The sequence below is a fragment of the Dichomitus squalens genome, assembly GCF_000275845.1.
Source record: "Dichomitus squalens LYAD-421 SS1 unplaced genomic scaffold DICSQscaffold_31, whole genome shotgun sequence".
NCBI classification, from domain to species: domain Eukaryota; kingdom Fungi; phylum Basidiomycota; class Agaricomycetes; order Polyporales; family Polyporaceae; genus Dichomitus; species Dichomitus squalens.
The window spans coordinates 93,896-114,164 of NW_006766913.1; the positions used below are offsets into that span (position 1 = coordinate 93,896).

The window sequence follows — 20,269 nt, forward strand, 5'->3', positions numbered from 1 at the left end:
GCACTGCTTCTCTGTGCGACTGTGCATCCTGGGAATGTACTGTATAGTACTACGTAGCCACAGAAGTACAGTAGTATATATAGGGGACCTCTGTACCCCCAATCTACAGTTCAGTTCACTCGAACATCTCCTCTCATCGCTCTAACAAGCCTCTTACAACCAACAACCCTTCTAGGTGAGTTGCAGGCTATCCGCTGTCGTTGCCACCCGTGGGAGAGGCCTTCGCCCCCCGGGTTCAACACGCTTGGGGTTGCCCTACGATTTCCGGGCACAGGAATGGTTGGCCCCACCGGCTCCTAGAGACTAGAAGCGTGAGGCAGGACAATGCAATCGCCATCATCTGTAAAATGACGACATACTCCGGAATTGATCGGATTCTGATAGCTTCAAATATGTATGCTACTTGAACATGCCCCCACCCACGTACGGAAGACAATTTGGCGGTCTCAGTGTGGACAGACGTCTTGTAGCCAACCAAGTGGTTGATCGATTCTAGCTGGTGTGACGCTGTGCGTCTAGGTTTTGGAAGTGGACGAGTGACGGCTTCGTCCTCATTGGACCATTTTCGGCTGGGGGCCACCTGAGCGTCCTCCAAACACAGTAGCACCTTATCGTAGCCAAGAGGTCGCAAGGCATTTACACGCGATGCGCTTGTTGCTGTCTCTTTGTGGGAACACAGGCGATGTCGTATCGAACAGCCCTCATCACAAAGATTTTCTTACGGCGAATACACATTGGTATCTGTCACAAACATATTTGGAGCTCAAAAAGGGGTGTGTACAAGTAGATGATGACCAGGGGCCCTAGCAAAGCGTGTTCTCGACGTCCGTCATTCAGTTCGCATTGCCTTCTCTTTCCCGCTACGCTGACGGCCGCGCGTAGCACGGGCACGACCCGCCCTCGCGTTGCTTGACGCTTGCGGGATGCTTCTCTCGTTCCTGCCAGGCTGGATTCGAGACGGGCCAGCCGCACCACCGCCCACGGATCGGGTGTTGCTCGTTGCGCCGCGCCAGGACTCCACGTCGACAGTAGACTGGTCGAGCGAGTTGAGCTCTCTCATAGATACCCTCTTCGCTAGAGAGCTCCCCGACGTGCCGACCAAAGTCGTGGAAGCCTTCGTGCTAGATGCACTGGTTCGGGGTCCCGATACAGCTGTCTTTCGACGCTTAGCCCTTTGGATGGGGCTACTGTCGGGGGCGTCATCCGGCTGATCTTCAGAGTCGGAGCAGTCTAGAATCGCCTCGACCTCGCAGGCCTCCATCAAAGGAACATCGTAGTTTCTAGTGGGGCTGCAAAGGGTGAACGAAGGGTCGGTCTCGATCAGGCGGCCGGGGTTGGAGGCACCAACGGAATTTGCGTAGCCATCGCGGCCAGGCAGGGGGCGCCTGCGGATCTCGTCATAGGGTTCGAAGTCCTTGGTTTCATCATCCATGTCGGTTTCTGAATCGCTTCTGGTCCCACAGGCCTTCTCGGCCTCCCGTTTCCGTTTAGAGGCCCTAAGGCGCTGCCCTGAGGAGAGCTCGTCCTTGATGCGAGTGTCTGGAAGCTTGTAGGCCTTGGGCGCATCCTTCGCGGGCCATAGATCCCGATACCCGTCCGAATCTAGTACTTTGTCGAAGATCGCAAGTACCTCATCGTAGTCGAGCGGCTGGTCGTCCGACAACAACTTCTGGACACATAAATCTCCGAACTCCTTCAGGAGAACGGTCAAGGGGACGTTGTCGCGTACGCAGAGATCCTTGCGGAGGCATCCAGAGAGCCAGCTGTATTTCGCGGCAAGGGAAGCCCGCTCGCCACGATCGAAGATGTACGGGCAAGCTTCATCACCCTTGGGATGAGTGTGATCTGTGTGGCGAAGGACGACCCAGAGGATCACCCAGTAGAACGACTGCAAGTCGTGGTGTGGCCCATGAATATCGCCTTCATCGCTCAGGAGCTGGATAGCCATGAAGTAGAACGTTCCCTGACAACCACGAGGGAGATCAATGACTGATACGGCTAGAATGCTTATCATGAGATCCCACCGTTCTCTTCTGAAGCTCACCGCCATCGTTGTCGCCAAGCAAGAGCTCAGAAAATAGTGAAGCCATGTTGGCAGCTGGGAACTCGCGACTCATAGAGGAATAATCGAAATCATGGATGAAACCGGTGAATGAATCTTGTTCTACAGGGTCGTCGACGATGAGTATGTTGTTGACGCTCACATCCCGGTGGAGGATGCCCGCGCGGGTCATAGCAACACGATGTCCTAGTAAAGACTTGCTATGAGTCTATCCAGCCACATGAACTGCGATTGTAATTAGACGTACCCCGAATCGCATCCCGAATGGCAGCTGTCATCTCCCGAGTGTTCCGGAACTTGATCAGAGGTCGTCCAACTTTGTCGACCACGAAGCGCATATGGCTTCGTTCGCGATGCCAATACTCAGACCCCCGAGATTGACGCCAGGTGAACGTCTGCTGCATCGGACGGTGCACAGGAAGGTGATCGACAGCCGACCGAGGGGAGAAGGATGGCGGAGGTATGGATGATGAGGCGGTACCTGATACAAACCCCGACAAACGACTCTGGTGGTCTGATGCTGGGGCGCCGTACATATGTGACTCCCATTGACGCACCTCACGCTCTCCCAGATCCCCACCGCAGACGAGACTAGGAACCCCCACGCGCTCAGCCGGAGGTACCCTTGACAGGCGTGCATAGAAATCCTTCTCCGAACGTCGAACAACTGGTCGCCACGCGTCTTTGACAATCCGCACCTTCAGGTCTTCCGCCGGAATGCTGTCCACAGAAAGGTCAACGAGGCGACCGTTAACCAAGCTACGGGTGTCACAGATTCCCAACCACACGGTGGTCGCTCGAGAGAACAGACGGTCGTTGACGTCGAGCGCCTTGAAGAGGATGTATGCAGCGGACACACCCGCATTCCCTGACACATCGTCATTGAAGACCTCGGCCCGACGGGCTTCGGAGGACAAGAGCCCCTCAGTGCTCACCCCGGCGAGCTCCAACCGATGCTTGAGCCATTCCTCGTCATCAGGCGTCAGCCTGCGAACGGTCGGGTCGCAGCCCACCACTGTTTCGCCGTCGTTGGGGTGGGCAAAATTCCAGAAAAATCGTTGGATGATGCGGAGGTCATCGACCACACGCAGCGACAGGGATTGGGAGAAAATAGCACCAGCGTGGTCGAAGCGAGCAATGCGCACCATGTCGCCGTAAACACCAATGACAAAGGCAGCAAGGAGGCTGTGAGCATGCAGGAGGTTTCGAGCATTCACAGCGAGCTGGACAAGCGTCCCGCAGTACTGGAGGCCTTTGCCGCAAAAAGGATCCTCATTTTCGGCTTTCAGTTCGACGATCATGGAAAACCGTGGCCAGTCGAGATGTGAGGTCTCGGCGTCCAGGATCTGACCAGGAAAAGAGACAGCGATGTCCGGATAGGACTTGTGGTGGTTAGAGGCGAAATCGGCGTAGGGGAACCGCTGAGATTGGGTATGACAGTCGAAGAACGACAGCCTCTTCTGGTCAGGGAATGAAGCAACGAGCGCGTTGAGACCTTTGATCTGATGGAATGTGAGGCTCGATACTTCACGGGTGCTATATCAAAGCCACGTACGAAGGAAGGATAAGCGCTAACTTCACCAGGCTTGATTGCGTCGAACTCGGTGCCACTGACATCCGCGCAAGTGCATGGAGTGCTTGAAGGAACATACTTTGCCAAGAAATCGCTCCCCGTATCGTCTGAGAGGTTGATCTTGCGTTCAAGCTCCTTCTTCCATGCCTTCAGCACGTCACGATCGCCGATGAGGGTGCCTTGCAGGTTGACAGGATTGTTAGAGGACCTGGGAGCCAGAGGGGTAGATTGGCTGCCGCTCGTACCTGATTCCCCAGAGCAGAAAACGCTGCTACTGATACAGCCCGTTGAGATGGACATTCAATAGGGTCGGGAAGTGGTTGCAGAGTCCGTGATAGTGGTTGAGAGAGAACAATGGTGGGGCATAAGCGCTAATACATTGGGAAAGTCAACACACATTCGGCACATACGAGCGGGACGATTTAACGGCGGAAGACCGTAAATGAAACCTGCTTACCCGTTCGACGTTCATGATGACGGTGGTTGAGCCCCAAGCCGAGGTGCTCTATCATCACGCGGTGCGAGCTCTAAGCCGACCTATTCCAAATCAATGGATCTGTACCAGAAGCAGAATGATAGTCCTGTGAGCTGATAATTGGTACAAGCTGCTAAGCGTTCATGTCATATGGTGACGGAATCCCACCTAAGACACAGTATCCAGCTCAGTCGCACGGAGGTATTTTGTGGGTCATGTTTGCGGCAACACACCTTCTTCTATCGAGATCATCCGTTGATTATTTCGAACTTCTACACCAGGTATGACGTTTCGGCGCGTTAGGTGAGCCACCTACGCTGGCGAGCCTAAGCAGTAAGCGCTTGAATGAGCAATGTAACGTTCAAGAAGTTCGGGACAAACTTTGAGCGCTCAACGGGGCGAGGAACGGAGACGTGCCAATGCCTTGGGCTTGAACCTATGCTGAAGGCTTTCGTTACACATGGCGTTCGGACTCGCGAGATATTACATAGAGTAGTAGCAACGGAGGGAGGACATGTGCGCAACGTCGCTTTACTTACAACGGAGTCTATGGGCGCTGAGGACGCGTTCAACTACAAGACCCCCAACACTCAGTCACCAGTGTGCTCGCGAAGGAGGGACCGGTGGATGCTTGCTGGGACGATGTTGATGGCGACGTTCTCGATGACCGACGCAGCGCTTGAGCACTCCGCGACCTGAGTACGACCGAGCGTGCGCCCTGTTCTCAGCCAATTCTGCCAGGCCAAGAACCCCTTCAGGATCATGTCCAGCGAAATCTCGCTCAACGGCCTTGGAGGGGCCGCCTCCCTGCGCGCCAAGCACGCAAACGAGTCCTATCCAATTTCCCCCAAGCACGTTGCGAGCAGCGAGGTCAAGTACGAGGAATATCTTGTGCGCGGGCTCGAGCAAGCAGGTCAAGCGATTGTGGACGTCCAGAGTAGGAGAATCTATGGAAAGTGCGTGTGGACTGTCGCGGATGGCTAACAACTGTCATGAACACCGCAGGCTTGACGGTGGCTCTATTGTCCCAATGCGTTGTCCATGCAGCGTGAAAAATAGAATAGCCTATATATCGTGATCATACGAACGGTCTAGCCAGATCCAACCGCGGCGCGCCGCCCGTCAGTCGGATAGGAAGTCGACCTCCTCCTCGATCAGCGCATCCAGGAACTTGAAGAAGGACGCGGCGGGGAAGCCGACGACGTTTTGGTAGTCGCCGTCGACCTTGCTGACCAACATCCCGCCTAGACCCTGCATGCGCATGCGAGAGCAGACACTCATCAGCGATCCGCGATCCCAGACGAGCGTAGACAAGAGGGAGAGGGCGGCGTACCTGAACAGCGAAGCCGCCGGCGCGGTCGCGCCCCTCGCCGTTCTCGACGTATGCGCGCAGGAGGGACTCGTCGTTCTGCGCGAAGTAGACGAGCGTGCGCTCGTCTATTGACCTGCGCTTTCCGTCAGCATTTGTCTGGTCCCTGCATGAGAGGAATTGAACCCACTTGATCTTGTACCCGGGCGCCTCCAACACCGGGAACACTGTGCCGCGACGCCTTATCATCCTACCGGTCACGATGTACAGCTGTGCGACGCAGACGCACCGACGCTGACGCCGGTGACGACCTCGCACCGGCCGCCGTTGAGGTCGAGGAGCATGCGCATGTTGTCCTCCTTGTCGATCGGCTTCTCGAGGATGTCTTGCGGAGCGCCACCGAGTTCCTCTGCGAACTGCGAGTGCAGCCCTTGCGGGGCGTAGGTGAGTACCACCGTGTCCGCTGGTGACTCATTATGAGCAAGGAGATTGGCCATAAAAGGCTGAGTAAGGGATAAAGACCGACCTGCGATGACGAGGTCGGGCGCGTCGTCCGGCTGTTCTGTCTACAAGGATAGATTAGCATCCATTGAAGGGAAATAAGACATGCCAGATGAAGCGAGCGGCGGAGTGCGCTGGGACAATATGACCGGTGTAGCATAGACCACACATTGTGGTGGCCAAATCGACGACAACCTTGCTCGCATAGGCAGTAGACTCGTAGCATGCATCCTGGCTTCCATGAGCACGTTTCCGCGCTGTGCAGTGGTCCCTAAGTCAATGAGTGTCACAACCGCAGGTACAGTGCACTCTGTGCCGGCGGAATCTTGACAGTCAGGACTGTGAGGTATGATCGTCGGACCCGCATTTCCTGAAGGGCGGACGATCGTGTTCTGTCTCTATAGTCAACAGCAGATACGATCGAACGGGGACGGCAGTCCGCTGAACCGATCTCGCCAACTTCCATAGGAAGTCCGCCTCTCGAGAACCGCTCGGGCAGAACGTTGTTGCATGTACCTGCAAAGTCAGACGCTACAGCCGACTTACCACTAGTCGCTCGTAGACTTCTACGGCCTTGTGCGTCGCGGTCGCGACGGGATATTCATGGGGGTCCTGAAAGCCGCCAATAGGCAACGTCTCCTCGAACGTCGAAGGAACGATCTCGGGCTCTAATCCCTACATAGCACGCCAGCGCGATCGACGGGTACGCGCGGACGACAGAAGTCAGCTTCGCCCTGTACTGTACGACAAGGAGGTGGCTGCTGGGGACCCACGAATGTCCGCAGGATCTCTTTCCTGCGCGGGCTGTTGGATGCGAGGACGACCCGCTTGCCCACGAGCTTCTCGAGCGCTGGGATCCTGAGCGCGTGAGGGAGGACGCAGTTGTGCGCCGGGAGCTCGACCTTCTTCGAGCTGAAGAACGACATCATCGCGGGCTGCTCTTCGATCTCGACGTGTAGATACGGGTGGACCTGTGAGAACTCGAGACGGAAGAGATGTCTGTTTGGGGAACCCGAGGGTCAACTCGAGATGTGAGACGCGGGATGGACTTGAAGCACCGTTGCAAGTTGTGTTCAAGTTGCCGAGAGCTCCAGCAGCGACTGCCTGAAATAGGGATTAGACGCCCATATACGAAGCGTTGTGGCGTTCGACGGAGGCGGGGTCTGTTTACACTCGCCAAAAGCGAAGTCTGTTCCCCACTTCAGATCCACTCATCCGCCGCCTGTGCCGGCACACCTTGGTCCGAGGGTACGAAAGACGTCAGGCTTTGCTATGGCAGAAGGCCCGAAGAAGCGCAGCGGAACAACACATATCTATCAAGACATCGTTAGAACACATCAAGAATTGGAAGACCTCATACTGGGTGGGCGCGACGGCGGCGAACACACACTCTGGACTCGGACCACCCGGGCCAGATAGCTCTCGACTGTCTGGAGAAGGGATGGCGAGGACTATAGACAGCATTCCGATCGTTTGGCTCCCGTAGCATACTACGGGACCGCGCCGAGTGGAGCACCCTAGGTCCCCTGAGCACCCTAGGTCCCCTGAGGGGTGTGGGGTTTCCTGTCGCACGTTGCTTCAGAGCATCTCCTCCGCCGTCAAACTGGGCAAAAGAAGTTCATGGGCCTCTCACGTTTCATCGCGCAATCTGATTCCTGCTCCCTCGTATATAGGCTGCGAGCGGCTTTCGCTCAAAGACAGCCCTCTCAGGCCTCTCGCTCTCACCTCCACCTCCTACTCTCCGCCCCGAGCCTCCAAAGTCGTGCTCGAGGCTGAAAAACACTGTCGCAGTCGGTCTGTATCTACCACTATATCCTTTGCCCACCCGAGGCTAGTCAGGTACGCCATGCCCCTTTAGCTCGCACGGAGCGTTATATCCAACCTCATGCAATACACGCAGTCTATCACGATGGCCACAGAAACCGCCCAGTACGCCCGCATCCAGAACCGCGACTCCGTCGTCTCCGACGCCCCCACGTCCTCCCCCCGCTCGCTCCGCCGCAGAGTGAGCCACGCGCTCAGTAGCTTCACCGGGCGCTCCCCCGAGAACAGCACCGTCGTCCCACCAGTCCCTCCTACCAACGAGCTCGCCCGCCCGGCTACGCGCATCGAGAAGGCCACATCGCGTATGGCATCGGGCGCGGATCAGAGGCCGGAGAACGCGCTGAAGCGCACCTGGAGCAGGGGCATTAACCTCGCGCGCACGCGCTCCGAGCCTGCGCTCCACGCTAAGAGGGTGAAGACGTCCGCGTCTGCTACGGCCCCGGCGGTGCCCGCACTCCCGCGTGCAGCGACGACGACTGTCGCAGGGCACTCGCGCGACGCGGGCGCGTATGCGAGCACGGAGAGCGCGATTGTGTCGTACACGTACCCGCTCTGGAGGATCGACCCGGTGTTGGTCGGCTGTTTCGTGTGTCTGTGATTTGGTGGATGCTGGTGCTATCCGTGTCGCGTTCAAGTGAAGGTCGGACCTGGATATTTATACGCATGCTTACTCTTTTTACTCTATCGCACCTGCTGGCTTCGGTCCAGGAAACATCATCCAAAGTCATCCCGTGTCTTGTACCATGTATCATATCGTCGTGATTTCTTGCTCACCCATGTACTATCAATACTCAAGGCTTCGTTGACTGGAAACATTGACATGATACACAATGTATATGCGGGGAAAACGAAGCTCATTATAAGCCTGCGAAGGGATAGGGGGCCGCTTGTAAGCAATGCTGCATCGACTGGGCAGGTCAACCTTGGGTAAGCAGTCGACCCAAAAAACCCTACGTCCGAGAAAGACGCGGCGGCAGTTAGATACATTACATCTTCCGCTGCACTGCGGCTGCAGAAATGGCAGTTATCATCATAGATGCCGAGGCCTCTGTAGGCGTTCAGTGTCACAAAGATTAGGAATGGGGAGACAATTTGCCACCTGCTCACACATAGGATAACCACCTCGGAGATATCGCACAAGAGAGCAATAGACAATCGGAATCGCGATACGTACACAAAAAATACACCAGATAGACTGCCCTTGTCGTACAGCTCTACCCTTACGCCGCCAACAGCTCCTTCAGCTCCCCATTGTCCACCATCTCCTTCACGACGTCCAGCCCGCCCACGAACTCGCCCTTGACGATCAGCTGCGGGAACGTCGGCCAGTCGTTCAGCACCTTCAGGCCCTGCCGCACGCTCTCGTCCTGCAGGATGTCGAAGCTGCTGAACTGCACGCCCTGGTCGCGCAGCAGCCCCACGATCCGCCGCGAGAACCCGCACCGCGGCGCGTCGGGAGAGCCCTTCATGAAGAGCACGACGTCGGACTGCGTCATGAGCTTCTTGAGCCGTGCGTTGAGCTGCTCGGGCGTCTCCGCGTCGTGCTCGGGCGCGGAGGCGGGAGCGCGGTCGGTCGTGGATTGGGGCTTGATGGACGAGGGCGGGGCGGTGTGCTTTGCGATTTCGGAGGTGAGCTTGGGCGCGTCTGCGCCTGATATGCGCGACAGAAGCGTGTGGCCCTGTGGTGCGAAGCGTTTAGGTGAATGGACTGGAGAAGGAGAGCGAGCGTGCTAGACGTACCCGGAGGATCACAAAGGTCGGTACGGCCTCGACGTCGAACGACTCCGCGATGTCCGCCTGGTCCTCCGCCTCCACCTAGACTCAGCGCGCGCCACACAGCGCGTATTAGTCAGTAGTCCTTCCGAGCACATTCATGGGCGAGCTGTAGCAGACATAACGCACCTGCAGCACTAGAATCTGCGGATACTTCTTCGCCAGTTCAAGCACGACCTCGTTCATCTGCTTACACGGCTCCGCCCATGGTGCCCAGAAGTTGATGAGCGAAATGCGGGTGAGGTCCTGAGAGAGGAGGTTCTGGAAGTGCTCCGGGGATGTGACCTCGTTAAAGTTCGGGGAGGCAGCCATCTTTTGCACTTGTGTTGCTCGTAACGTATAGGGATAGGAAGATTTGAAAAACCGTAAGGAAAAAAGCGATCGGGGCGAAGGCAGAGGACGATCGAGAGGTAGTGGAGGCAAGGCGGTGAATTACGAGCGCAAGGATGACCAACTTGAAGGGGCCACCACCGCCGGCGCAAAGTCGAGGAGTACCGTTACGTTATCTGATAAGCACAGTGTATGAAGTTATGGCGCAATCGCAGCAGATGGACCTCCCAAGTTATCTTTATCTAATCAGATACCCTCGCCCACACTAGTTAGTACTCATGACGTCGACGGGCCTCGACGGCAAACATTCGCTCGGATTTCAGCCAGTATCCACAGTGGGTCATGGTAGCGTGAGTCTGAGGCCATTCCTAAGACCTTACATGTTCACGCCATTTACAGACTAGATCATATGTCGTATAGTGCAACATCCAGTGCCTTGCCAATTCTGCGCCGAGGGAAACCCTTGGCATGGGTGTGCGACCAGTCAGGCCGAAGATGAGTACCATGTTCACTCAGCAATCACGTCGTGACTTGCTTACTTTGCTTGGGCGTGGGGACACGCCAAGTGGCGACAAGTCTATTAACACAGACAGGCTTGTAGGATTGACTTGGCGTTGACATCGAGTCACTGACGTGCCGAGCTAATGTTAGTGTCCAAACCACCGAATGACAGGACATCGGTCCGGTATCGGAAGTCTTCTCCCGGTTCGTTAGTTGGACTAACCACCCATCGACTCCCGACAGGCTAACGAACAGCATTTGCATAGTGTGCCCCTTTTTTCGCGAAGCGCCATGTCCTGAGCCAGGCAGAGGGCTCGCGAAGTCAGCTTCAACACTGCCATGGAGATCCCTCCGGCCGCATATAGAACGAAGTTTGGCACTATGGACCAAAGGCGGAATGCCGTCACTAGCCCCTTCGAGTCCATAGGTCACGTTTTAATCTAGGCCCAGTGCTCTCTCATAGGGCTCATCCTGAAAAACCTTGTCGCAGTCTCAACACCCTCCCTCCGCACTAACCAGTCGATGTCGCAGTAGCCGAAGACATCGTAGTCGGTCGACAGACTTCCGAACGGCACCGGGGTCATCTGTGAATGCCACGACGGCGTTGAGGACAGGTCCTGGCAATGGCGAACACGCTTTCGGCGTGCTTGACTGGCGCAGATTACCAGCTGCCCCATCTGCATCCTGTGTGGTATGAGGTCAGCCCTGGGATTCAGAGCTATTCAGACACGTCATACATACTCGGCCAGCATGGAGAGCTGTCCCGGAACCCGAGCACCCTGTCTGCCTCCATGAGTAACCTCGAAGCCTTCGGTACTCATTGCGCAGTAGCGGGCGATTTCGGTCCATGAACCTATCATGGGCCGGAGCGCATAATGATGCTCATGACACGCTCCCATAGTGAAGAGACGACGATCGTTCATAGTGGGAGTCACAAGAGCATATATGTGCATTATTAACCTCGTCTGTGCATTCCGACTCTATTTCTTACGAGCGATGCGCTTCTCGAATTCACTCATACGCTTCTCCAAGGTCATCTATATGAGGAACGGCTCTCACTGGCGCTCACGAGGCTAGAACGGCTCCGAACCCAAGCCACGGGCAAATGACACCAGTGCGTGCACGCCGTGGAAGACCAGTGGGGCGTATTTGGTGGAAGAAATGTCGGGATGAGAACAATAAGACTCGTGGGAGCGTACATGTGGGAAGCAAGATAGAGTACGTGTATATTAAAGCATCGCCGGCACCGAGAGACTACGAGAGCCGTGCCCTGGGCGAGGGAGCGGTATGGCACATTGTGGCCATAGTATCCAGGCACCAGGCGCCTGTGCGGGAACGCCGACTTCTGGAAAGGCAAGGGCGGTGGGTGTTCGAAAACCACGACAATCGCGAGAACGGCGCGAGCTGGGGTCCGGGGCTCTGGGTAATTGAAATTGGACGTCGCACGGGCGTGCAAGAATACTCCATGCCGTAGCTGCCAGGCCCCGTTCATCTGACCATGACTGACGACAAGAAGCGGCCGTTGGGTGGTCGACAGTGAACGTTCAGCCATGGCTGTCTAGCCATTCGCAGACACGGTCGATCAGGTCGGCCTTCTTCCCAGAGACGGCCTCGCCCTTGGACTTGAGGAATTCCTAGATGATACGGAGCATCGATGAGCAGCTGCGGGATCAGACGGTCGAGCGCAGGCGAATAGAACCAGCGGAGGCGTTGCCAGAGACGAGGCTCTCACGCGCCTCCGTCAACGTCGACGTCGCTGCGGCGACGGCGGAGCTAGGCTGGCTCTGGGACGCCTTAAGCTCGGTGGCAGGCACGCTCGACGACGACATAACGCAATCGCGTTGGACATTGGCGTTGGCATTGGCCCGGGCGGCGTTGCGGCCGAGTAGAGCGGCATCACATGAACAGATAGGATTACGAACCTTGAGCTGGTCGACACGGAGCTGTGGAAATAACGCAAGTCAGCTGGGTCCGTATGCAGGGACGCTCGCGGCGGGCGACCCGGCCATCCCGGTCCCCCATACATAGACGTGGGGGATCAGTATGGGAATGACCGTCAGTCCCAAGCCGCGGTCGCGTCGCCCTTTGGAATGAATTAGATCAGATAGAAATGAGGGCACGTACCTTGGCAAGCGCCCCCGCCTCGTATTTGCTGCGAACTTCGGCCTCGTCCACGCTGACGTCCTGTAAGTGATACGCATTTAGCGGCATTGGGAAACGGACTTCCAGCCTGACGGGTAGGCACATGCCCGAGGGGAGGGAACGTGGATACTCACCGCTTTCCGCTTTGAACCCGCGAGAGGGGCGGAGACGATATTTGCCGATTCATCCTCGCGCAACTCTTCTTTCCACGCCTTGATCAGCTGGCCTGCCCGCTGAGCCGCCATACGGCGCGTAACGTTACGACAGGGATAGTACCAGCGATGGACAAATCGGTGTCAGGCAAATTGGTTCCGCCGTTACGTGAATGGTCGCTCGAACTGGGGTACAAGGGACTGTCCTGACCTTGTGTATCATGTCGTACTTCGGCTCTGTCAGGTCCTCGAATGCTTCGGCGTCGAAGTCTTCGCGGAAGGCTTGCGCTTCGAGCTGGGCATTGTGATACGCAAGAGCTGAAACAGAGACATGGGAATGCGTGCCGTAAAAGTCGGTGCTCAGCGTGCGATAGGAAGGGCGATCGAAAGGAGCGACCGGCGCGTTGCTCACCAGGGTTTGGATACGAATCGGGTGGATACGATCCATTCTTGACGTTAAGCTTGTCTATCCACTTCCGGGCAGCCTCTTTAAGTTCGTCAGATGCTGCGAAGCGGCGCCCGAGGAGAGTTGTATGTGAGTTAAGCATAAGGGGTAAAATTTAAGTGTGCGTTTGATAGCGGCCCGAAGGCGTCAGGAGTTTGTCAAAGGGATCAGTGAGCTCGTGACTAGCCATGAAGAGGGGATGATGTCTCACCGCGGAAGGCTCTCTCCACTGGCGCGGCCCGGATGTCGTCGGCGAAGGGCAGCGGGATGAGGTGGAAGCCGGGGGGCTCGCGCCACCCGCTCTCGTCTACCTTCTCTTCCTGGACATATCAAACATTTAGATTGCTCGACACATGGAGGAATTATATGCCACGGCGAAGCTCGCATGCAGGACCAGCCTTGCCCATGCGGGGGTATGTTGGCGATAACTCAATCCGTATGCTCACCTGCGGGAGCATTGCGCAAAAAATAGGAGATGAGTTGCGCCGGGTGAGGGCGAGGACGATTGCGATCTTCTTCTTGCTGATCATCGTTCGGAGGAGTGCCGTAAATGTGCGCTTGCTCCCGGAAAATGTCTGTTAGAATGTGAATTGGTCACGAAACATCGCATCACCGGACCATAGAGAAAATTTAAGGAACACTGAGACACTGCTGACGCCGAACCGCGAACGTTTGCGTACCATCTCGTCGGGATAGATAAAAAACGAGTGTTTAATGTTGTCTTCGAAGGCAAGCTCCTTCCGGCCCTTGAATCCTAGAAGCTTGATGCCTACACCATGTGGTCAATCGATTGTCCTGTCTGTGCCGCTTCACACTCACCTGGTTCCAGCCCAAGCGTCCGGAAAGCACGGACTTCCTCTGCCGTGTAGAACACCCGATAGCCAAACGCTACCGAGCGGGTTCCTGCGTCAACCCCCTTTGCATCACCCTCCTCGTCACCAGCCTCCGCCGACGGAGCACCGAGGTCCATCCCATACAGTATCTGGCCTTTGTCTACCTCCTCTTCCTGCTCCTGTGGAGATACCCAACGATTATGAGTTAGCGCTTCGCGGAGCCACGGGCCCGGACACGTACCTCGTCTACGTAAGACGTGCGAGACTCCACGACTTCCACTCCTGCATCGGTTTCGGCGAAGTACCGGTATGCCCCCTTCTTTTGTTCAGTGATCAAGCCATACCTGGAAGTTCCGTAAAAGGGAAGTCGGGAGGACGGAATTTGAGAAGCTAGGCGGAGATGTGGGGACTTACCCTTTCACTCCAATGACGAAATCGGGTGCAAGCTGGAACGGGACACTGAATGCGGCCCTCTTTGGCACTTCGTGGAAACGCATCTGCGCAAGCAGTTCGTCTATTCGACCGATGGATATTGATTCGGGGAGTATGGAACTGCCGTCATTATCGCCTATGTCATCCGAATCGGTTATATTGGTCGGTAGGAGAACGGACTGGTAACGGCGTCGTGTCCAATGCGGATGAATCAAGGGAAGTCAGATAGACCGTGTATCGATAGTGAGATCATAGAAATTTCATGGGTGAATGTTGTTATGAAGGCTTACCGAATAGAACCTCGATGGGTCGAACGGTTTCTCATCAGCGCTGATGAAGAATGGCTCGACTGTCACTCCAGCTTGCACGAGATCCTATGCAAACGCAGACAGTAAGCAGCTATTGCAGCCAGAGATCCCAGCCGTCGACGGCCTCCTCGGAATGCCACCTTCAGCACATCCAAGTCCGCAAAGGCAATTCATTCGTCATAACCTTCACTTCATCCCTGGCTCTCCTGTTCGCGGAACCTTTGCACGTAGCCGGCCATTTGCCTCGTCATACGCCAACGTACATGCCCGCCACTCACTTCATTACTGTCTTACGACTCTAGCTCCATGTCACATAGCATCCACGAGGCCAGGTCAGCCGGAACGCAAGATGCTACGGCGAAGGGAAGTGCTTATCCTCTCTCAGCGCGTTTACTCACGCATTTGCATACTCGAGCTTCCGTCCTCAAAAGCCGTCAAGTGGTGGCGGTTGCGACTGGTACTTACAATCAATGTCGTTCGCGCGGACGTCATCAAGCGACTGATTGCTGCGCCGGGGTGCGGGTTGTCCTCGTCCGTGATGAAGAAGACACGCTTCGTCGCAGTCTTCGGAGCACTAGGAGTGAAGTTCGTCAGCCGTGTCGAATCATTGGGGGATATTGAACTTCGCACCCGTCGCGCATGACCCAATTGCAGCTTGTGAAAACGTCCCCAACTGGTATTCGTTTATCCTTCATGGGCGGGAACTCTTCTCGCAGCACCCCAGGATTCTCTCGTGCCTCTGTCGCTCATATATATTGAGACGGTATTTCACGTGTCCTTTCGAGCATAGTAGACGCACCATCCAACAACTGCAACAGCTGCGCCACTTTCGGCACGTCGATGGTGGCTAGCGGCTGATACACAAAGGTGCCCTTCTTAATATCTGCACCAACAGTCCCGCTCTCATTCCGCTTTGTCTGTTTTGCGATATTCGATGTGAAGCCACCGTCTGCGACTAAGGAGGGGAACGACCGGTGCGCTTACCGTGTTGAAGAGCATGATCCCTACGGAGTCGCTCGGGCCTACGAGAACCTTCCGCTTCTGTATTTGCATCGCCGCTTCAAGAGCAATCATGAGGTTGCAGGTCTGCACATCTTCGTAGCGCGGGTCTTCTCGCAACTCGAGCATGGACGGAGAGCAGTCAATGCAGAAGAGAATGACGTCCCTCTTTCCATCGTAGAACTAGATGAACTGTGTCCAACGTGGCTGTACATAAGGTGCTAAGACGGTAACTCACTGAGTAGTCTTGGAGCTCTTCATCGTCCTCGTCCTCGATCTTGTTCCAGTCGTCATACGGTGCCATGCTGGTGGCAGGTGCAGGCGTTCGAGTGCTTGTCGCTGTGGTTTCTCCGTTGCTACTGTGCTTGAGAGGTTTGATTTCAGCTATGCACTGTCCACAGATTTTCTCAACACCGAACTTGTGTGGATTGTGGCGAGCGGAAGGTGGTGGTCAGGGTACAGGAGTCGAGACGCGGCACCGCGCACGCCGGAAATGAGACGCCCAGCGCGACGCGTCTTCCCACGTGACTCATTCGCTCACTTTGGCGTTGTGGCGCGCGCTCGTTTTGGGTACCGTAAGAACCATGTTCTGCCGTGACGGTCTTGTTCAGCAAGTGACCGTCGTAACAAGTGGTCCGTAGCACCTTGGTCCTTCCTGCTCTCACACCCGGCCGTCCCTGTGACCCGCTTGCTATTCAGGACTTCTAGGCTATTTCTCGAGGCCCGTCCCTCAATCTGCTGTTATCATCAGCAATTCCGTGAGTCTGGGTCTGCTTCTATCCAGCGTCCAGTCCGGGAAAGGAGACGTACAATACCGACAACAGACACCTCTGTCACTTTGGCTTGGTGCAATCTACCTTGCGTATTCAAACGTGTGGGATTGTCCTCGTCTCCGGAGTCCGGCACTCGGGCTAACTCCACACGGACAGATTGACCGTCCTCCAGTGACCATCTTCCGTCACGCGTCTTCTGTCCATCCCACTTCGTAGTTCGCAGCACACGCCTTCGACCCTTGGCTTGTACGTCAACCACCTATCCACTGACAGACAGCATCCGGACGGCCCACATGACCGCGAGTTCGCGCCCGGTGGCGTCGCTGCCCCAGCTACGTGCGATCACCGTGGAGAGCCTCGACCCCGCGGACGTGCCCCTCCTCCGAATCAAGACCGACGAGGATGTCCAGCTGTGGAAGTTCACGCGCGGGTATCAGGACTATGGCCTCTTCCTCCGCCGCCTCGCTGAGTCCGTCGTCGGGTTCAACCTCCCACATCCTGCCCCGGAGCGTGACCAGGTGCGGATATCCCCTTCTTCGCTCCCTGAACGAAGGGCTCGAATAGTGAAGCTGACCGATAGCCTTTACTTCACTCCGTTACTGCGGTGCGAAGCCCGTGTCTCGGGTGATCAGTCTGCTAGACAAACTTGACGGTTGGATAGATGAGATTCCCCCGCTGCCTACCCCACAGAGATTTGGGAACCTCGCCTTCCGCACATGGGGAAGGCGTTTGGAGGAGGTGCGTACGCTCAAGGAAATCTGGCCGCCACGACTGCCGGCGCCGTAACTGCTTATCCCTACTATTGTGATGTGGTGCCTTGGAGCCCGCGGCTTTCATTTACTACTCGCTTACGCTCTGGCTTTCGTCTTGGGTTTAACATTATAGAAATCCACCTCCCTCTTACGCGAACTGCTTCCGGAGAGTCGCTATGCGGTAATTCCGTTCATGGAGCCCTATTGGCTGACGTCGTTCGGGTCGTTCGTGCGCATGGATTACGGGACGGGTCACGAGACATCCTTTGCGCTGTTCCTGCTCTGTCTGACACTCGTGCGCTTTCTCAAACCCGAGCCAGAGGTCGAGCGTCAAGTGGTATTGCACGTCTTCGTGCGATATCTGCGACTATGTTGGAGGCTGCAGGACGTTTACAAGCTCGAACCTGCAGGGAGCCACGGCGTTTGGGGCCTAGACGACTACCACTTCCTCAGCTATATTTTTGGCAGCGCACAGCTGAGAGGTAAGGCATGCCTGCCTCACACACGCCACATGTCTACTGACCGCCTGGGGATCACGGATACAGACCAGAAAGAGATACCCGTTTCCGCCGTGCTACACCCGCCCCTGCCTCCCACAAATTTGTATTTCATGTCGATCATGCGGATACACGAAGTCAAGTCCGGGCCGTTCCACGAACACTCCTCGCAGTTATACTCGATCGCCACCGGCGTCCAGTACTGGCACAAGGTGCACTCGGGGCTTTTCAAGATGTACGAGGTGCGTGGGCGTCGGCACCGGCGCGCTTTGGCTATGTAAGGATTCAGCTCACGGCTCAATTTAGGCGGAGGTGCTTGGGAAACGGGTCGTGGTCCAGCACATACCCCTTGGCGGGCTCCTCGCGTGGGACGACCCCCAGTCTCAGTCTCAGTCTCAGCATCGGTCCCCCTTCCCAAGCACGAACGCAGCCCCGTTCACTCAAGCCACGGCCGCGCCTTGGGCCTCCTCCACGACAGCCACGACCGCGCCTCCGTCTACCACGCTCCCGACGCGGACGCAACACACGGCCGCATTGCCCCGATCTGGCTATGGTTACACGACTCGGCTGCCAGCGGGAGTCAGCCCGCCCCCGATTGTGCCCGGACGAATGCCGCTTGGACCCACCGCGAGCACAGCGTTGCGTGCGACGGTTACTCCGGGGGTGGCGCCAAGGACAATGGCTCCGCCGCCGCCATCCACTGCGAGTCATCCTTCGAGTGGACAGGACTCGAACTCATGACTACGTAGGCGGTCGCTCAAATGAGTAGTGCGGCGTGCCTCGCGGAACTCGGATCGTCGAACGTGATTCTAAATGCTTCTTGCAATTTCTGTAGCCTTCTCGAATACCCCGCTATCCACCGACTATGTAGCCATGCTATTCTGTAACAATAGAGCACAATTTACCGGCTTACTTCTTGGATCGTCGTTGGTGGAGACCGAGACGCGCGCCCTCGACGCGCGGGAGAACGTCGGGCAGACCCCAAACCCGACTGACCTACCATAGTAGGCAAGTAGCACCGCTTCGGCATGTGCCGGCCGCGCGCGATTGGCTACCTTCCGACGGCTATCGATTGCGGAGAAAAAACCGAGGGCAGGGCCCTGCGCGCTGTCCTGTTCCCTCTTCTCTCTGCTGCACCCATCTCCTGCCCGCCCTCTCGCACACCTCGACCCACCCCTGTGCATCCAGCAGGGAGACCTCATCGCACAAGCGTACAAGTCTGCCGTCGTACCGCTGCAAGGGCTGCGACGCGCAGGCTAGCCAGGCCCCGCCACCATTTTTGACCAAGCGAGAAACGACGACCTCCGTCTGTTGACCCTCGAGTGAGTGCTTGCTCAGATTCTATCAGGATTTCGTATACCTGGCGTCATTTGTTGTTATCGCGCGGTTTGGGTCATGGCTTTGTCCCCCTTGCGTCCGCCTTAAGGCAATAGGGAGGCACTCAAACTGATTAGCTGCGGGCTATAAGATGTTGATGTATCACCTTTTCCGCACCACGGACGGGTTGTGCCCTCAGCGTGGAAGGTGCCGTTATGAGTGCTGTTGGCGCAGGCATCGGTCCCTCCCCGTACTGTCGTCCTCGCGAGACGTCCTAGTCGCAGATTGTTGTGGACGAACACTGCTGCCATCGATGCGTCTGCTGTGTCACGACGTCACTAGTGATGCACGCTCACAAAGCGCCTGTCGAGCCGCGGTTACCAAACAATCGTGTACGTCCGTGGTCAGTGCGCATGCGCACGAACGTGCCTGTTGGTTCGTTTGTGGATGTCCCGCCTCACAGTGGACAACAGCCTCCGCCACACGATAAGTGTGGCATGCTCTTAACATAGATTTCGCCTGTTCGTCCAGTAATATGGTAGCTGACCCCTGTGCTCTGCAGGTGGTCATCCGTTCGTGGTATGTCAAGGTACATGCTCGTGAGGTGACCTGTCTAACGCTGCCTGCAGGAGAACCCCCTTGACAGGACCCCCGCATTCCGTAACTCAAATAGCTATACGCCGGACCGTCTTCCGTGTCCCGAACCTTCTTGCTTCACCTCTCTGCACAGCAGACCTTCTTCCCTTCAAGCTCGTCCTCGCTTTAGGGAGCGAGGATCCCAACCCGACTGAAGGAAACCCTATAGTTACCGTCCCTATCCCGCCCGGCTCGTTCTCGCGACCGCGGCGGTAGGCTCGGTAATTCGGGTTCCGCGAATCGCCAACAAAACGACTATTTTCCCCGTCCCTCGGGAGAGCCCTCGCTTCCTCCCCCTGCTGCAAGCCACTGTCATAGACCAAGACTTAGAGCCCCACGACGCTCCCGGTAACCCCGAGGCAACTGAACGACGAATGTCTCAACTCGAGATTCTCACGGCAAGCGCCCCTGTAGACTTTGACTTCGACGTCATCTCCTGCTCTCCAACCCTCTCTTCTTCACTTCCGCGCTCGCACAACGAAAAGTACTTCACCAATGCCATTGTGAACGGACTCTTCTCTCCTATCGTACACTCTCACGACACCACTACTGGATACTCTCTCAAGAACTCGGACCGTCATTACGATGACGAAGTCTCTATTCCCGGATTGCCTCCGCTGCATCGCGGGCATATG

At 56.5% G+C, this 20,269-nt stretch overlaps 7 protein-coding genes across 7 annotated transcripts; 3 read left to right on the top strand and 4 right to left on the bottom strand.

Moving 5' to 3' along the window:
* Nucleotides 1-829: 829 nt before the first annotated feature.
* DICSQDRAFT_128435 (uncharacterized protein) lies at nucleotides 830-4,107 on the bottom strand (the record flags this gene model as incomplete). The annotated part of the gene is made up of 8 exons (XM_007368016.1): nucleotides 830-1,963; nucleotides 2,025-2,248; nucleotides 2,310-2,460; nucleotides 2,620-3,564; nucleotides 3,618-3,672; nucleotides 3,715-3,843; nucleotides 3,881-3,903; nucleotides 4,093-4,107. The coding sequence occupies 8 exons, from the start codon at nucleotides 4,105-4,107 to the stop codon at nucleotides 830-832; spliced, it is 2,676 nt and encodes an 891-aa protein (XP_007368078.1).
* A 1,015-nt stretch (nucleotides 4,108-5,122) lies between these two features.
* On the bottom strand, nucleotides 5,123-6,937 carry DICSQDRAFT_109110 (Maf/Ham1). Its single transcript, XM_007368017.1, has 7 exons — nucleotides 6,694-6,937; nucleotides 6,467-6,595; nucleotides 5,946-5,985; nucleotides 5,709-5,882; nucleotides 5,610-5,646; nucleotides 5,444-5,555; nucleotides 5,123-5,361 (listed from the first exon to the last, which is right to left on the bottom strand). Exons 1-7 carry the CDS (start codon nucleotides 6,847-6,849, stop codon nucleotides 5,233-5,235), a joined length of 777 nt encoding a protein of 258 aa, XP_007368079.1. The 5' UTR covers nucleotides 6,850-6,937; the 3' UTR covers nucleotides 5,123-5,232.
* Nucleotides 6,938-7,128: 191 nt separating this feature from the next.
* On the top strand, nucleotides 7,129-8,558 carry DICSQDRAFT_156386 (uncharacterized protein). The gene is made up of 2 exons (XM_007368018.1): nucleotides 7,129-7,759; nucleotides 7,821-8,558. Exon 2 carries the CDS (start codon nucleotides 7,830-7,832, stop codon nucleotides 8,340-8,342), a length of 513 nt encoding a protein of 170 aa, XP_007368080.1. The 5' UTR covers nucleotides 7,129-7,759; nucleotides 7,821-7,829; the 3' UTR covers nucleotides 8,343-8,558.
* Nucleotides 8,559-8,829: 271 nt separating this feature from the next.
* Nucleotides 8,830-9,972, bottom strand: DICSQDRAFT_89595 (glutaredoxin). The gene is made up of 3 exons (XM_007368019.1): nucleotides 9,647-9,972; nucleotides 9,485-9,559; nucleotides 8,830-9,423 (listed from the first exon to the last, which is right to left on the bottom strand). Exons 1-3 carry the CDS (start codon nucleotides 9,827-9,829, stop codon nucleotides 8,965-8,967), a joined length of 717 nt encoding a protein of 238 aa, XP_007368081.1. The 5' UTR covers nucleotides 9,830-9,972; the 3' UTR covers nucleotides 8,830-8,964.
* Nucleotides 9,973-11,503: 1,531 nt separating this feature from the next.
* Nucleotides 11,504-15,963, bottom strand: DICSQDRAFT_156388 (ku70-like protein; the record flags this gene model as incomplete). The annotated part of the gene is made up of 18 exons (XM_007368020.1): nucleotides 11,504-11,982; nucleotides 12,271-12,291; nucleotides 12,473-12,532; nucleotides 12,625-12,723; nucleotides 12,854-12,960; nucleotides 13,055-13,147; nucleotides 13,299-13,407; nucleotides 13,534-13,662; nucleotides 13,768-13,856; nucleotides 13,907-14,099; nucleotides 14,162-14,264; nucleotides 14,335-14,531; nucleotides 14,643-14,726; nucleotides 15,126-15,234; nucleotides 15,291-15,399; nucleotides 15,460-15,577; nucleotides 15,645-15,842; nucleotides 15,898-15,963. 18 exons carry the CDS (start codon nucleotides 15,961-15,963, stop codon nucleotides 11,893-11,895), a joined length of 1,974 nt encoding a protein of 657 aa, XP_007368082.1. The 3' UTR covers nucleotides 11,504-11,892.
* Nucleotides 15,964-16,290: 327 nt separating this feature from the next.
* Nucleotides 16,291-18,422, top strand: DICSQDRAFT_109120 (Phosphotyrosyl phosphatase activator; the record flags this gene model as incomplete). Its single annotated transcript, XM_007368021.1, is given in 8 exon segments — nucleotides 16,291-16,531; nucleotides 16,589-16,950; nucleotides 17,045-17,170; nucleotides 17,318-17,666; nucleotides 17,730-17,923; nucleotides 17,988-18,061; nucleotides 18,081-18,175; nucleotides 18,262-18,422. The coding sequence occupies 7 exon segments, from the start codon at nucleotides 16,726-16,728 to the stop codon at nucleotides 18,420-18,422; spliced, it is 1,224 nt and encodes a 407-aa protein (XP_007368083.1). The 5' UTR covers nucleotides 16,291-16,531; nucleotides 16,589-16,725.
* Nucleotides 18,423-19,025: 603 nt separating this feature from the next.
* DICSQDRAFT_138729 (uncharacterized protein) lies at nucleotides 19,026-19,629 on the top strand. The gene has a single exon (XM_007368022.1). The coding sequence runs from the start codon at nucleotides 19,343-19,345 to the stop codon at nucleotides 19,508-19,510; it is 168 nt and encodes a 55-aa protein (XP_007368084.1). The 5' UTR covers nucleotides 19,026-19,342; the 3' UTR covers nucleotides 19,511-19,629.
* Nucleotides 19,630-20,269: the final 640 nt, after the last annotated feature.